General features: G+C 41.4%; 1 protein-coding gene across 3 annotated transcripts; it reads right to left on the bottom strand.

The window, feature by feature from the left end:
• Positions 1–1,896: 1,896 nt before the first annotated feature.
• Positions 1,897–14,756, bottom strand: LOC139542638 (proliferation-associated protein 2G4-like). 3 transcript variants are annotated; one of them, XM_071348313.1, is made up of 12 exons: positions 14,589–14,756; positions 10,817–10,945; positions 9,036–9,141; positions 7,022–7,091; positions 5,481–5,637; positions 4,792–4,870; positions 4,015–4,093; positions 3,711–3,844; positions 3,427–3,521; positions 3,209–3,336; positions 2,894–2,947; positions 1,897–2,798 (listed from the first exon to the last, which is right to left on the bottom strand). In XM_071348313.1, exons 1-12 carry the CDS (start codon positions 14,671–14,673, stop codon positions 2,733–2,735), a joined length of 1,182 nt encoding a protein of 393 aa, XP_071204414.1. In that variant the 5' UTR covers positions 14,674–14,756; the 3' UTR covers positions 1,897–2,732. The 3 variants fall into 3 exon arrangements, with proteins under 3 accessions (XP_071204414.1, XP_071204432.1, XP_071204424.1); XM_071348331.1 differs by lacking the exon at positions 14,589–14,756 and adding an exon at positions 14,363–14,532; XM_071348323.1 differs by lacking the exon at positions 14,589–14,756 and adding an exon at positions 14,377–14,532.
• Between the last annotated feature and the right edge of the window lie 1,698 nt (positions 14,757–16,454).

Here is a 16,454-nt window from a genome sequence, read left to right as displayed (position 1 = left end):
AGCTTTTCAGTAAGGCCATTCTACTGCCAATGTTTGTTTATGGAGATTGTATGGCTTAATTAGCCAAATCCACTAATTTGAAGGGGTGTCCACATACCTTTGTATATATAGTGTACGCTTTATGCCTGTGCAGTCTAAAGTAATATACAGTGCCTTCAGAAAGTATTCAGACCCCTTGACTTTTTTCCACATTTTGGTAGGTTACAGCATTATTCTAAATTTGATTAAATTATTTCCCCCCCTCATTAATTTACATACACTACCCCATAATGACAAAGCAAAAACAGGATTTTAGAAATTGCTAATTTATAAAAAATAAACTGAAACATCACATTTACATAAGAATTCAGACCCTTTATTCAGTACTCTGTTGAAGTACCTTTGGCAGCGAATACAGCCTCGAGTCATGGGTATGACACTACAAGCTTGGCACACCTGTACTTCGAGAGTTTCCCACATTCTTCTCTGCAATCCTCTCAAGCTGTCAGGTTGGATGGGGAGCGTTGCTGCAGAGCCATTGTCAGGTCTCTGACATATTCGATCAGGTTCAGGTCCGGCTGGGCCACTCAAGGACATTCAGAGACTTGTCCTGAAGCCACTCCTGCATTGTCTTGGCAGTGTGCTTAGCATCATTGTCCTGTTGGAATGTGAACCTCCGCCCCAGGCTGAGGTCCTGAGCACTCTGGAGCAGGTTCTCATCAAGGATCTCTGTACTTTGCTAAATTAATCTGTCCCTCAACCCTGACTAGTCTCCCATTCCCTGCTACTGAAAAACATCCCCACAGCATGATGCTGCCACCACCATGCTTCACCATAGGGATGGTGCCAGGTTTCCTCCAGACATGATGCTTGGCATTCAGGCCAAAGAGTTCAATCTTGGTATTATCAGATCTTGTTTCTCATGGTCTGAGAGTCTTAAGGTGCCTTTTGACAAACTCCAAGGCAGGCTGTCAGGTGCTTTTTACTGAGGAGTGGCTTCCGTTTGGCCACTCTGCCATAAAGGCCTGATTGGTGGGGTGCTGCAGAGATGGTTGTCCTTCTGGAAGGTTCGCCCATCTCCACAGAGGAACTGTAGAGCTCTGTCAGAGTGACCATCAGGTTCTTGGTCACCTCTCTGACCAAGGCAATTCTCCCCTGATTGCTCAGTTTGGCCGGGCAGCCAGCTCTAGGAAGATTCTTGGTAGTTCCAAACTTCTTCCATTTAAGAATGATGGAGGCCACTGTGTTCTTTGGTGACCTTAAATGCTGCAGACATTTTTTGGTACCCTTCCTCAGATTTGTGCCTCGACTCAATCCCGTCTCAGAGCTCTACGGACAATTCCTTCGACCTCATGGCTTGGTTTTTGCTCTGACATGCACTGTCAACTGTGGGACCTCATATAGACAGGTGTGTGCCTTTCAAAATCATGTCCAATCAATTGAATTTACCATAGGTGGACTCCAATCAAGTTCTAGAAACGTCTCATGGATAATCAAGGTAAACAGGATGCACCTGAGCTCAATAAGAGTCTCATAGCAAAGGGTCTGAATACCTTTGTAAATAAGGGGTTTCGGTTTTTGCTTTGTCATTATGGGGTAGTGTGTGTAGATTGCTGAAAGGTTTGTATTTATTTAATTCATTTTAGAATAAGGCTGTAACGTAACAAAATGTGGAAAAAGTCAAGGGGTCTGAAGACTTTCCGAAGGAACTGTATGTTGACAGACATCGGCAACTTATTTCCTGTCACTAAAATCTTTCTGTTCTTGCTACTACAACAATTTACGTATTGCCTGCTTTCACTGTCAGATATGTGAGAGGGGACCATGATTAATATGTAATGTTGACTCATATCTGTGCAGATCAGATCATGACTCAATAGCTTTGTTGGAACCTTCCAACAGAGAATAACATAGACATATTAAAAGGTAATTGTATTTCATTAGGTACAAATAAGTATTGGATACTGGTTATGCTTTAAAAAGTACATCTCAACATGTACTACTGTTGTCAATTTAGCTTCTTGCCATTTAATGACATGCTCTCATTTAGTTGAAAAACAGATTTGCATAAAATATGATTTCAAGCAGTTCTGAATGAAGACACTTTGTTTAAAAGCTCCACTAAAATGTTTCATTTGGTTGATAAAAATTAGTTATTGTTGAAAATAAAAATGGATTTTTAAACTGAACAGCACCATTCCCTTAAAAATCCCCTACCAGGAAATAGGGGGGCCAGTAAGTATAGCAGGGTTTGTTCCCATAATAGTAACTCTTCAGGTGTTGGTGCAAGAATTCTGTCTTCGAAATTCTGTGCTTTAACCTTTCAATACTGTCATGTTTGAATAATTGTAACGCTTTAACCAAATATGATTCGCGCCAAAAGATTGAGTTGCTAACTCAGTCTCATTCATGTACAATAGAAGTACGAAGTCGGCTCATTTGGGTTTGGAATTATTTAAAAGTGTGACTGGCACCCAACTATTATTTTCCAACAAATATCATCCAGTTAAAATTGAGTTAATCAAAACAAAACTTCTAATTTGTTTTGACAAATCAACAGATTTGAGAGCATTCCAAACAGGCTCAACTCCAAATCTATCAGATGTATTCAATGGGCCAAATACTAGAAAAGGACATGAGGGTCAAAAAGAGCTAACAGTTGGGGAAGATTTAGATTCACTTTCTAAGTTTGTTATATGGTGTGTGTGTGCGTGTGTGTGTATGTGTCAGTGTGGCTGAAGACAGGTAGGCATCTACTCTGCAGCCTTGTTGCTCTCCTCGGTTGGCTGTCCAGTAGTGGTTTCCACAGTCTTGGAGGCCTAGGAGGGAGGAAGCAAGGCACCGATTTAAGAATGGAGAGAGCAAACAGAATGTTATGAATTAATTTGTTTTTCACCATTGTCATATCAAATACCTTCTTTTTCTTCTTCTTCTGTGTTTTGCGACTGGCTGAGCTCTGTAGTAGAGTCTGGGGGAGAAAGAGGAATTGTTTGCTGTCAATCAAGAAATCTCTTCCAAGGAAGAGAGCCACAACAGAGCTGCTAAGTGTGGAAATAGACTGGTCAAAACCTCAGATGCCATCTCATACCATGATGCAGTTACTTTACGTGTAGGCTCTGAGGTGCAAGTCCCTGTTCATTAATATAGTTATTCATGTAATATGAGCGGTGAAGAGCCATTCAGGTTGCCTGAGGCCATGGGCTGGGAGCCAGCTGGAAGCCCTACTTACCCTCAGGTCTGCATCCTGCACCTCGTGCTCTGACTTGTAGAGCTCTGGCTCAAAGGGTCCACTGGTGATTTTATGGGGGCCGTTGGCCATCAGCAGCACTGTGAACTTAAACTGGGCCACAAACTCTCCTGAGAAGCAAAGAGAGAGATAATGAGACAAGTAGTTAGAAAAAAGAAACAGTGTACAGAGGATAGGAAAAGAAAGATGCAGAGACTCACCCTCCTTCTCATTGAGCACACTGAAAGGCTGTAGCAACTCGTGTTTGGCACACTCCACCACGCCCAGGCGGGCTTTGGCCTCATCCTCAAACGCCCTGAAGAGAGGAGAGGAACAAGACACACCTGTTAGCTGAGGAGGTCTCCAATGGACAGTCAAAGCACCTGACTCACAGCATCAGATGGTTGATGAAAAAAAAGTCTATGACTTTAATGATAAGATTATGGTGTTGATGCGGTTGGTTATAACAAGTCTCTCTGACACTTCTAATATGAGGACATCCTACCTGAGAGTGAAGGGCATGGCGTCAAAGCGTCGCTCCACCTCGCTGAAGAACATGCGGGAGGTCTTCATCTTCAGCCCGTACTGCTTACTGGGGTCCCTCTTGTAAATGGTGGTCCTCTGGCCTCCATCCCTGGCCTGGGCAGGGGACAGGAGCATAGAAACATCAGTATTGGACAGTCACATTTAGCCAGGTAAGAAAAAGAAAAAAAGAAAAAAAAGGATAGTTCAGACTCAAAGTAATATTGCCCTTTTCTATCCATGTTACTGCATGGGGGCATTGGGATCCCCCCCCCTCGCTCTCTCACCTTCCCTTCACCAGTGCTGATCAGCACATCAACAGCGTAGACCTCGTGCACCTCAAACTCTGCCTTCTCATGGTCCTTCCTGTAGATGGGCATCAACAGTAGCCAATCAGAGCAACTCACATGTCATTTATCATTCAGTCCTAGTGACTAGGGCTGTGACGGTCATGGAATTTTGGATCGGCCAAATTACCGTTATAACTGTTCGAATAGCAAAAAACAACAACAAAAATCGTTCTCCTCATGACTGCATGTGCTGCTCCAGACTGCATGTGCTCTTAGGCGTTGCCTTGGACTCAAATCAGAAACGGTGTTTACTGTTTAGCCAAGCTGACTGACAGCTAGCAGAGGGGATAGCTAGCTAGCTGGAGTTAGCTAGCCTAACTTGCTGACATTTCTCTGTGAAGTCAGAGTGTGCCCTGTTTTTGGTAATCCATTGGGTGCATGTTTTTCCATGATTGCTACAATACTGTACCTTGCTGAAACAAGGAGCAACAATGTTTCATCACGGTGTAAAGAGACCATGTTAGTACGGAAACTGACTCAACTTCACTTCTTGTCTTTTTGAATGCCCGGCCATTCCGTCTTCAGTTCCACAACACAAAATTCAAAAACTGGCTAGTTTTGTCTCCTCTTCTTATATCAGCTGTTAGATGTGAACCAGACTTACTTTTATACAAAACAAAAATATAAACGCAACATGCTGTCTGCCTTCGTGGTACTGCACTTCATCAAAGCACTATTCTCTACATGTGTTCAAGTGCTTGGACGTTAATGTACCTTTGCTGGTCTGTGGGGTTCTGAATGATGGTTTTCTCTCCATCGATGACGTGTTGCTTCAGCTGATGAGATAACATACCTTAAACAAAAAGATACAAAGCCATTGCAACAGTTTTCTCCCCACATTTTACTGCAGTCACACAACAGTTAACTTCATAGACTGGTTGGCTGACAATGTCCTGAAAATGATGCTTGTGTTGTGCATGATGGGGACGGAAGCCATGCATTGTTATCATTCTGAACGGTCAGATGGCTAGCAACAATTACAATAAGCTGCCATGTGGGGAATTTTAGGTGGCTCATTTCAGCTAGTTTATCATGTTTTGATACTATGTCTTGTTGTGAGGCGTTTTGAGTGATTTCATGTCAATGCTAATGATTAAAATTCACGAGCTAGCTAACCAACAACTGTAACAATGTATTTGAGAGACAAGTGCTCATTGTGCAAATGCATTTGTTTTCAATAAACATTTGGAGACTAACTATAGTTTACATGTTGTCTACAATCTATGCCAACCCAGTCTGTTTTGCCCCATAGTTGCGCAAGTATCGGTTTTGTTGCTAAACAACCAACACGTCTATATGTAAACGGTCAGCTAAAACCGTTGATTCACTATCTTAGACCCATGAATCAGAGTCAACTCTCTGGGCAAAACTGACTTTCTGCCTCAACTAGTGAAGGCACTCACCCTCGATGGCTGTGCATTTGAATGACTGAGCGATCTTGTTCCAAGCCTCTGTCACCTTTGAGTTCTGGTTGCCAGGCTTGACAAGACGTAGGGCTGCCTCCGCACACAGATGAGCTGCCGTTATCACATCAGCTTTCTTCCCCGTCACTGGCGCCTCCTACATGTACAAGGCAGAGGTAAGGTCAGGGCGCTACGTTGACCTTTTTTTTTCTTTCTTTTTTTCTCAAGGAGCACGTGCACCTTAATTGAAAAAAGGTAGAAGTACACAAAGACAATTATGAGCTAAATGGAAAATATTTGAGATATTAAAGCTAAAATCATAACTTTTTTACCAGCACACTGGTGGTCGCACAGCAAAAATATTTAGGCACACATGCCAGAACCCTGAAGGAGTTAATGTGGGCGATTTAAAGATATTTTCTGGAAGTTTTGTATAATTTCAGCCAGTAGTTGTGAAAGTAGTGCTCACGAGCCAAAACGGATCCCGAAAATTGTGCACAATTGTGTACAACGTCCTCACGTCATTGTTCTCAAGCCCCTGTAGCGTGTGCTCAAAGAGAGTAAAAAAAATTCTGTGGTGTGCATGTTGGGCTCACTCCAAAACTGGGGCTGTAATGAAAACACGAAGCAGACCAAACTCTTTGGTCCTTTAAAAACCTGCTGTATGTAAAATATTGTGTGCTTGGAAAATAAATACATGTGACTCTGGATGACAACATAATGTTTGTTTCCAACATTAGGGCTGTTTTCCTAAAGAAGTACCTTCTGCTTCATGTTTTGTTTCCTTGCCAGTATCGAGATACTGGTATCGTTCCGGCTCTACCCTCAATGTCATTGTCTAAAAAGTGGGTGAAAGCATGCATTTCTCGAGCGCATCAACATGCGTGTTGTGTCATGATTGGCGAATGGGACAAACGGATGGACGCGCACAAGGTAAAAACCTTATAGCCTATTGTGCAATATGTTCCAAAATTCACCAGCCACACCATTTAGAAACTAAAGGTTGTCAGTACAGTGTTTGTGATCGGGTGGACAATTACCTGCTAATGTATTTGTGTGGCTACAAGGGCATCTTTAGCCCACAGCATTCTCTGGTTTGCAGAGAAATGCTTTGAAAGAAATTAAACAACTACCTAGGTCCAATAGATCTCACTTCTAATTCAGGAGGCTTTCTAACTTCTGATGCAAGGAAGTTATCATGCATTCAATGTATTTTCGCTGTTATCAAAATAACTAATGGTAAGCGCATGCAGCCACTCATCCCACTTGCTTCAGAGCGCACGTTCGTTCACTGCATGACAGAAATGAGCAAGTAGATCTCATGCACTAAATTATGGCAGGTTAGAATGTAAGGATTCTGTTCCTTTTTTCTGCTGGGAGAGGCCTGTAGATAATTTATTATGCATGCATGAGCCATACATTTATACGTCAGGTCCAAAACGGGAGGCAAAAAAATAATGAGGTCATTTTCAATCCTCCAGAATATATCTCTTCAATGAGGGCTTAAGAATTCCAAGTCATTAGGTCATAACGGTACATACCTTGGTAGCTCCCACAACAAAGCTATGAGCCACATTTGAGATGAAGCCATCAACATGGACTCCAAGATCACTGCAGAAATAAAGGGGACAGAGATGGAGAGGATAAGAGAAAAGGAGAGATGGAAATGTTTAAGTCATGAAGGAAATAGAAGTTCATCAGACATTCAGAAATCGTTATGCCAACCATGTAGTGGTGTAGCGATGTTATGATGACCTGTTATATCTTGTGTAATGTAAGTGTCTTGATGTGTTTGGACCCCAGGAAGAGTAGCTGGGGATGCCTAATAAAATACAAATACAAAACCAGTTGCTGATATCTATGACATTGTGTAAAAGGACATATAGATGAGATGATTAAATACATTTAGAGAAGGACAAAATGGCAGTCATGTTGTGCTTCCAAAGATCAAATGGGAAAAAGTTTACTGACAGAAAAGACAAGGTCAGAGATAAATTAAACAGTCTAATTTGTGTGATTATATTATGGTAAGTGTCAAGTGAGGATATGGCTTGTTCACCTACAACCATACTGCAGGGGGGGGTCATAATGTATTCCAAAGACAGCACCCATGACAATGACATTGCTAGTGAAGGATACACCCAGCCTTTTGTTATATTAATGAAAAATATGACTTTTCAACAGATTCAGAGAATGGCACAGCCCTACAGTAATACAACATAGGTTGGCATAATCATCTACACTGAACAAAAATATAAACGCAACAATTTCAAAGTTTTTACTGAGAGTTCATATGACCAAATTGAAATAAATTCATTAGGCCCTAATCTATGGATTTAACATGACTGGGAATACAGATATACATCAGTTGGTCACAGATTTCAACAACAAAAAAGGTAGGGGTGTGAATAAGAAAACCAGTCAGTATCTGGTGTGACCACCATTTGCCTCATGCAGCGCAACACATTTCCTTCGAATAGAGTTGATCAGGTTGTTGATTGTGGCCTGTAGAATGTTGTCCCACTCCTCTTCAATGGCTGTGCCGAAGTCGCTGAATATTGGCGGGAACTGGAACACGCTGTTGTACACGTCGATCCAGAGCATCACAAACGTGCTCAATGGGAGATATGTCTGGCGAGTATGCAGGCCATGGAAGAACTGGGACATTTTCAGCTTCTAGGAATTGTGTTCAGATCCTTGCAACATCAGGCTGTGCAGTATTATGCTGAAACATGAGGTGATTGCGACGGATGAATAGTAGTGAAATTAACATTAAATTCTCTGGCAAGAGCTCTGGTGGACATTCCTGCAGTCAGCATGCCAATTGCACGCTCCCTCAACTTGAGACATCAATGGCATTGTGTTGTGTGACAAAACTGCACATTTTAGAGAAGCCACTTATTGTCCCCAGCACAATGTGCACCTGTGTAATGATCATGCTGTTTAATCAGATTCTTGATATGCCACACCTGTCAGGTGGATGGATTATCTTGGCAAAGGAGAAATGCTCATTAAACAGGGATGTAAACAAATTTGTGCACAAGATTTGAGAGAAATAAGCGTTTTGTGTGTATGGAAAAGTTCTGGGATCTTTTATTTCAGCTCATGAAACATGGGACCAACACTTTACATGCTGCGTTTATATTTTTGTTCAGTATAGTTGGCTCTTTAACACTCACAATATTCCAGACAGTGACATCCTTATATTGACAGAAGACAGAAAAGGGAGGGTCAACAGAGAGATGACAAAAGTGGCAATCCAACAACTAAGATGAAAAGGCTTGTTCAACTATACAATGGTAATAGTGACAATTAGACACCAATACCAGATGAACAAGGCTAGTAATCCAATCTTTACTTATCGTTTGCCATATAGACATACAGGCACATAGACATACAGGGAGACGAGACCTAACGAAGACGACAAGTCAACAGCCAAGGAGACCCCATCAGATGCATGAGAACACAGCAAACAAGATAACAAACAACACATACTTGGGAGACTGAAGACACACAGAGTGAAGGGGTAACGTTACTGTAGATTGAGGTTCATACATTTTGACCAGATCTCCATCTTTAAGTGTGTAGTCAGGGTCACTCTTCAGGGGAGAGAAGTGGCAAACACAGTTATTGACTGAGACGCTGGTGGGGAAGGCAATTCCTGGAAGAGGGAAGAGAGAACCACCAAATCTTCAATTGAAAATAATCTTCAGTGTTTATGAGAGACCTGACTGATGGCAAATAATGTCCCTCTTTTCAACCAATATCACTCCTCATAGTTCTGTCATCTCACTGACATATTCAATAACTCATGCCATGTTCAGGCCCATTGTGAATGTGTGGCATGTGTTTCTGATCTGGAGACAGTATGACAACATACTGTCCCCCTCACAAAAGAAAGCATGGCTTTGAACCACCTGCCCTATATAAACATTTATGGGAGACAGGACCAACAGTCTTACCTGTCTCTTATAACTACATAGTAGGGGTGTGAATGTTTAAACGACATTGGGATAGTTAACGGTTATAAAAAAACTACTACCAACAGGTCCCAATCAATCAAATCAATCAAATGTATTTATAAAGCCCTTCTTACATCAGCTGATGTCACAAAGTGCTGTACAGAAACCCAGCCTAAAACCCCAAACAGCAAGCAATGCAGGTGTAGAAGCACGGTGGCTAGTAAAAACTCCCTAGAAGGCCAGAACCTAGGAAGAAACCTAGAGAGGAACCAGGCTGTGAGGGATGGCCAGTCTTCTTCTGGCTGTGCCGGGTAGAGATTATAACAGAACATGGCCAAGATGTTCAAATTTTCATAGATGACCAGCAGGGTCAAATAATAATAATCACAGTGGTTGTCGAGGGTACAACAGGTCAGCACCTCAGGAGTAAATGTCAGTTGGCTTTTCATAGCCGATTATTATCATCATTAAGGGAAAATAGAAATTAAACAAATACCTAACGCAACAATTCTGTAACGTTAGTAGGAGATATGCATCTTTCAAATGATTTGCCAAGGATATAAAGCGCTCCACACCTCATTGCGGTTAATAGTTATCAAAATGGCAGAGTGAGGCAGGGAAGGGACAGCATTGAAGTCCTGTATGGCAATACTTTGAGAAGTTAAATGAGAAGGTGGTGAAATAAATACAAACTGTGCAAGGTGGAATTGAGCTACAGTGGCAATACAGGTGAAATACTTAACCATCATCTGAAAGGGAGGCACCATGGAGTGAGAAAATCACAGCACTGATTACAGAAATTATTGCAGTTGATATGCATCCATTGTCAATGGTAGAGAATGTCGGCTTCACTGCCCTGATGGCATATCTAGAACCAGTCTACAAGCTGCTATGTAGAAAAAAATGTAATGACCTGGATGGTGAAATTATACAATGATTGCTCTGCGAGTACAAAGCGCGAGCTCTCAAACACCATACGTGGTGTTAACAGCAGATTGTTGGATGTCTATGAACACGCCGTCATAGATCACTGCAACGAGCCATCACATTAATGAAAAGTGGGACATGCACTGACAATTGAGCACATGGAGGAGAGGGACACAGCAGGGAACCTAAAACAGCATTAACTAGCAGTAAAGTGAGCGTCTTCTGTAAGTAGCAAGGACTGCGGTAGATTGAACTGTACTGCCCCCTAGCGGTCATACGCAGGATCATATCTGAATAGTAAATTCACGTCATTTTAAGATATTTCTTTTCCTTTAAACGTTTAAATGATTTAAAAAAATTGCAGTTTAAACATTAAGAACAATTGTAACCCTATTCCGCTTGCACTTCTCACCCAGCTTTTACCCCCCTTCCACCCCGGCCCTTTACCTTTCTTCAAGTCTTTTTCCTTCCTGAAGACCTTGCCAGTTTCTGCCATGATGTGAGCATCTCCCTTTTCACAGAGACTGAGCACAGACACCCCTGACTTGGCCGCCTCAATCACCATGCGCAGGGCCTCTAGAGAGAGCGAGAGGGCAGGGGAATAGGAGGTGGAGAGGTATGAGACATTTGAGAGGTGAAAAAGAGTGTAGAAGTGAGACCAAATATGTCATCATGGTTGTATTATGTCATGATGAATCAGCTGCCATTTAACTGAGTTCAATGTTGGGGTATGAATCATGACCCTGGGCCTGAGGTCAGTTTGAAGCCTGTCCATAGAGGGGTAAGGAGGAGGAGTCTACCGTGTCCGGAATTTACTTCATCGTTAATTTATTGTATTCAGGGTTCATTCAAACATTATTATTTTTTGATTTTTTTTACTATTGACAGTTACAGCGGATTTCGATATTGTATACCCATTCGCTTTCCTTAAATATAGGTAATCTGATATATTTGTTTCAGTCTCTGAATTGTTTAAATCAAACTTTTCTCTGCCAGCTCCTGATATCAGTGCATAAAAACTTAAAGCTGTCTACTGAATTAGCCAGGTGCGCATGGGCACACATGCACACTAAGGCTAAGCTCGTTTTCCCATTTGAACTATGCTAGTTTCCGTCCTCATTACCAAACTTCATAAATACTCCACCCTCGACTTCAAAACTCCTTTGCTAGTTATATAATTATGTAAATAAGAAATTTGCTGTAAAGAAACTTCAAAAGTATTTGTTTTATTGAATAGTCATGACCGGTTCGAGATGTCGTAAGATGACGGTGGTGAAGGATATCATTGCTACTTAATCCAAGTTCAGTTTTGAGATCCACCGGCATCATTGGCGCTGGATGTTTCTGACTGGTCTTGGAACTGTGACAACGAGCAGCCTCTCCTCGCTTGGTTCGATGGGATAAGTAGTGATTTTGCCAACACCGCCAGCTATGTACAGTTATGTACCCTTATACCCTGACTACACCGTGCACGCCAACAAGCATCTGCGTTGCCAAGGGCTAAAATAGAAGTCAGTTCTATTTGTGATGCAGATCGCGCTGCAAGTCCTGCCTCTCCTATCTCCTCATTGGTTTATAGAAGCAGATACCCACGTGCCATCTCCTCATTGGTTATACCCACGTGGGTGATTGAAAGACGAACTGTGTTGTCGGTCGTCATGGTAACGATGAAAGTTTGGAAGCCAATCATCATATAAGTTCAAAGAAGAAAAAGCCTGGAAGGAGGCGAGATGACTAGAAACGATTTGGTTGGCCGTTTTATGTGTGGATTAATTGTCGAAGTTGAGGACCTTGTGCATTTCAGGTAAAATAACAACTTAATGTTTATATCCCAGGACAAATTAGCTAGCAACAGCAAGCTAGCTAAATAGGACAAAGTAGCTAGCAAGTGCAAGCTAGCTAACTAAATTGGCATAAATGTTTAATGCTTTTTGACCTGTCCCCAAATGAATGTAATTGGTTCAGAGTTTGTTTTGATAATTTAACCTGCGTGCCATGATCGCGTTTGGTGTGGGGGGACAAAATACATTTATGCACAATAGTGCACGAGTTTGGGTCCGTGTTAGCCCTTTGCAACGCAGACGCTCGTTGGCGCGCGCGAGCAGTGTGGGTGCAATAATTGAACAATATAGATTTCAAAATTTATTTTTGCAACGCTCGCACACACAAGCGGTGTAGTCATCCTATTAACCTTTTGTTAAACTGACTATCGTATCTGTTTAAATCTGACTTACTATAATGAGTAATCCAGGAATGTCACAAGTTACGAGAAAACAGCAACTCTACAGAGCTCATTCACTACACTGAATGGCAAAATTACTTCCGGACACAAATGGTCTGCGGAGCGCCTCCTCCTGCTCAACACCTCCACCGATCTAGCTGTGTCATGTCTAGAAAGGAAACAGCTTTGTCAAATGATCGTCAACAGTAGAATTTTGGGGCATTTTAGCTAACCTAACCCAATTCTCCTAACATGCTACGTTATTTTTTGTACTGTCAATTGAGGTGGCTCAACAAATCACAGCACAGATTGAAGGGTAAACTTCCTGCTTTTACTTCCTGCTATGGTTACACTCAAAATGGCTGCCAGTCCACCCATTATGTCATCATTGACTTGAATGAAGAGCCCCGTCTACTCATTCTATTTCTGTGTGTCATAAAGCTACTAAGGTCATGCCAACAACATGTTATTTTTTGTATTGTCATAATCTTAGTTCACTGTTTGGGGAGCTACAGTAGTTAACGGAATGTATGTTTCCATGTCAACCACACAGCTAGGAAGTGGCCTTGGGGAAATTTGGTTACTTATGTCAAACAAAAACCAAGAAACAAAAACTCTATGCACAAAGATTACTTTTTAAAAAATGTAACAAAAGTGTTTATAAAAATACATTTACTTGACGAACAATGCAAATGCAAAGTTTTGTAACAGAATGATGGTTTATGCTGTTTGTGCCATTATTCTGTTACCAAACTTTGCATCTGTACTGTTAGAAGTAAATTCGTTTTTGTAAAATTCGGTGGAAATTGTAAAAATGCTGGCTTGTGCATAGAATTGTATGGTTTGTTTAACTTTGTAATCATTTATTTTTGTTTGGCATACATTTAAAGTTTAAAATTTGCCCACTTGCTTTGGGTAGGAAATTAGCTGTCCATTTATAATACCTGTGAACAAATTGTCAGTGAGGCAGCTGGCTAGCCAGATAATGTGTGGTTGGAATAATATTTCCCTGACAAGTTTAAGCATTTCCCAGTAAAATTGTCTCAGTTGACTACAGCTAGGCAGAACAAACGTACACATATATAGCCAGACCTATTTCACTTTACTTGGAACTAGCTAAATTAGCTAGTTATGACTGCTAGTAAGTGGCAATTCCATGACGACAGAATTATGCGGAGGCAAATTTTTCACTTTAAATGTATGCCAAACAAAAATAAATGATTGCAAAGTTAAACAAACCATACAATTCTATGCACAAGCCAGCATTTTTACAATTTCCACCGAATTTTACAAAAACGAATTTACTTCTAACAGTACAGATGCAAAGTTTGGTAACAGAATAATGGCACAAACAGCATAAACCATCATTCTGTTACAAAACTTTGCATTTGCATTGTTCGTCAAGTAAACGTATTTTTATAAACACTTTTGTTACATTTTTTAAAAAGTAATCTTTGTGCATAGAGTTTTTGTTTCTTGGTTTTTGTTTTGACATAAGTAACCAAATTTCCCCAAGGCCACTTCCTAGCTGTGTGGTTGACATGGAAACATACATTCCGTTAACTACTGTAGCTCCCCAAACAGTGAACTAAGATTATGACAATACAAAAAATAACGTTTGCTACCTAACTACATCTACCTAACAAATACAATAGTGGTTACTATTGTCTGGTGTGACTGTTGATAATTAATGTGTAGGTAACTTTTGCTAGCTAGCCGTTATGTTCACGGTCCTTTACAAAATAACCGTTAACCATAGCTAGCTGGCTTACTGAATTTTGCTCACAAAATAACGTCGTGAAGTCCGCTTGCTAGCACTAGACTGGGATACCAGGGCTAGGCCAATTTCCATTCCACCATCACACGTTTCTAAACTGCGCCTACTATGTCAAAGCACATGGTTGTGTCTGTGCCTACACATCAGGCTGGTGTTGTACGAAAGGCCGCCAAGAGCAGGTCACCTCATTTAAATGCAAGTCACCCCGATCTGGCACTTACGGTTGGCGATGTCACCTCCCATTTTGTACTTGGTGACAACCAAGTCCTCAGCGATAGTCTGTTCTTGTTCTTCATTGTCAGACATCTTGACAGCTACTCTCTTTACAACACACTTCCTAATGTGTCGGCACCAAGACCGACACCTGTGTGAAGCTAGCCACAATAGTGGAATTTGCGGTTCGACTTCAAAATACAAGTCACCAATTGAAAGTGATAATAACTGATACAAATAATGGAATCATGTCATATTTGAAGTAGATAATGCTAAACAAGTTTGGAAAGTTGTTAAATACATTTGAAAAAAGTCCATAATTGCTGAACAATTAATCAAATGGCCACCCGGACCATTTACATTGACACCTCCCACCCCCCACTTAGTTTTTACACTGTTACTACTTGCTGTTTATTATCTATGCATTGTCACTTTACCCCTACCTACATGTAAAAACTAACTCGACTAACCTGTACCCCTGCACATTGACTCTGTACCTGTACCCCCTGTATACAGCCTCATTATAGTTATTTTATTGTTTTACATTTATTACATTTTTTACTTTCTTTTATTTAGTAAATATTTTCTTTACTCTATTTCTTGAACTGCATTGTTGGTTAAGGGCTCCTAAGTAAGCATTTTATGGTAAGGTCTAAACCTGATGTATTTGGCACATGTGACAAATAAAATGTGATTTGATTTGATAATTAGTCAATATATGCTAATATTTGTGAAACTCTTCACAGTTGTAATCTGTGGATGACACTGAGTAGTCTGATACCCCATTTCAAAATCCGTAGGTAAGGCTATACATTGCAATATGAACGTCAATACGCACAATAGGCTATCTAGTGAGGTGACCTCCCACAGTTAAATTTCCCAAATATGAGCAACAATGGTAATATTTGTGTAAACTCTTCAGAATTGTAATCTGTGGGTGTCACCGAGTAGGCTGATGCCCCTATTCATGGACCGATGATCAATAGGTAAGGCTGTACAAAGGAAAACTCAGCCGCGAGCTGCCCAGTGACGCGGGCCTACCAGACGAGCCAAATGCCTTTTATGCTCGCTTCGAGGCAAACAACACTGAAGCATGCAAGAGAGCACCAGCTGTTCCGTATGACTGTGTGATCACGCTCTCCGTAGCAGATGTGAGCAAGACCTTTAAACAGGACAACGTTCGCAAGGCCGCAGGGCCAGATGGATTACCAGGACGTGTATTTAGAGCATGCGCGGACCAACTGGTTAAAAAAATATATATATATATTTATTTGACCTTTACTTAACTAAGCAAGTCAGTTCTTATTTACAATGATGGGAACAGTGGGTTAACTGCATTGTTCGGGGATTCGATCTAGCAACCTTTCAGTTACTGGCCCAATGCTCTAACCACTAGGCTACCTTCCGCCCCTTAAGTGTATTCACTGACATTTTCAACCTCTCCCTGACCGAGTCTGTAATACCTACATGTTTCAAGCAGACCACCATAGTCCCTATGCCCAAAAAGGGAAGTTAACCTGCATACATGACTACCGCCCCGTAGCACTCACGTCGGTAGCCATGGAGTGCTTTGAAAGGCTGGTCATGGCTTACATCAACACCATCATCCCAGAAACCTTAGACCCACTCCAATTTGCATACCGCCCCAACAGATCCACAGATGATGCAATCTCAATCGTACTCCACACTGCCCTTTCCCACCTGGACAAAAGGAACACCTACGTGAGAATGCTGTTCATTGACTATAGCTCAGCATTCAACACCATAGTGCCCACAAAGCTTATCACTAAGCAAAGGATCCTGGGACTAAACACCTCCCTCTGCAACTGGATCCTGGACTTCCTGAATGGCCTCCCACAGGTGGTAGGGGCAGG

The sequence above is a fragment of the Salvelinus alpinus genome, chromosome 2 (genome assembly GCF_045679555.1).
Source record: "Salvelinus alpinus chromosome 2, SLU_Salpinus.1, whole genome shotgun sequence".
Taxonomy (NCBI): Eukaryota; Metazoa; Chordata; class Actinopteri; order Salmoniformes; family Salmonidae; genus Salvelinus; species Salvelinus alpinus.
This window is presented reverse-complemented; position numbering and strand designations above follow the sequence as displayed.

Bases quoted from the DNA above. Each gene is read 5' to 3' on its own strand.
- LOC139542638 (XM_071348313.1), bottom strand. From the start codon at position 14,673: ATGTCTGACAATGAAGAACAAGAACAGACTATCGCTGAGGACTTGGTT. The intron at 4,094-4,791 runs GTACATTAACGT...GCCCATCTACAG, and splicing joins AACCCCACAGACCAGCAAAG to GAAGGACCATGAGAAGGCAG. The intron at 2,799-2,893 runs GTATTTGATATG...CCTCCCTCCTAG, and splicing joins AGAAGAAGAAGAAAAAGAAG to GCCTCCAAGACTGTGGAAAC.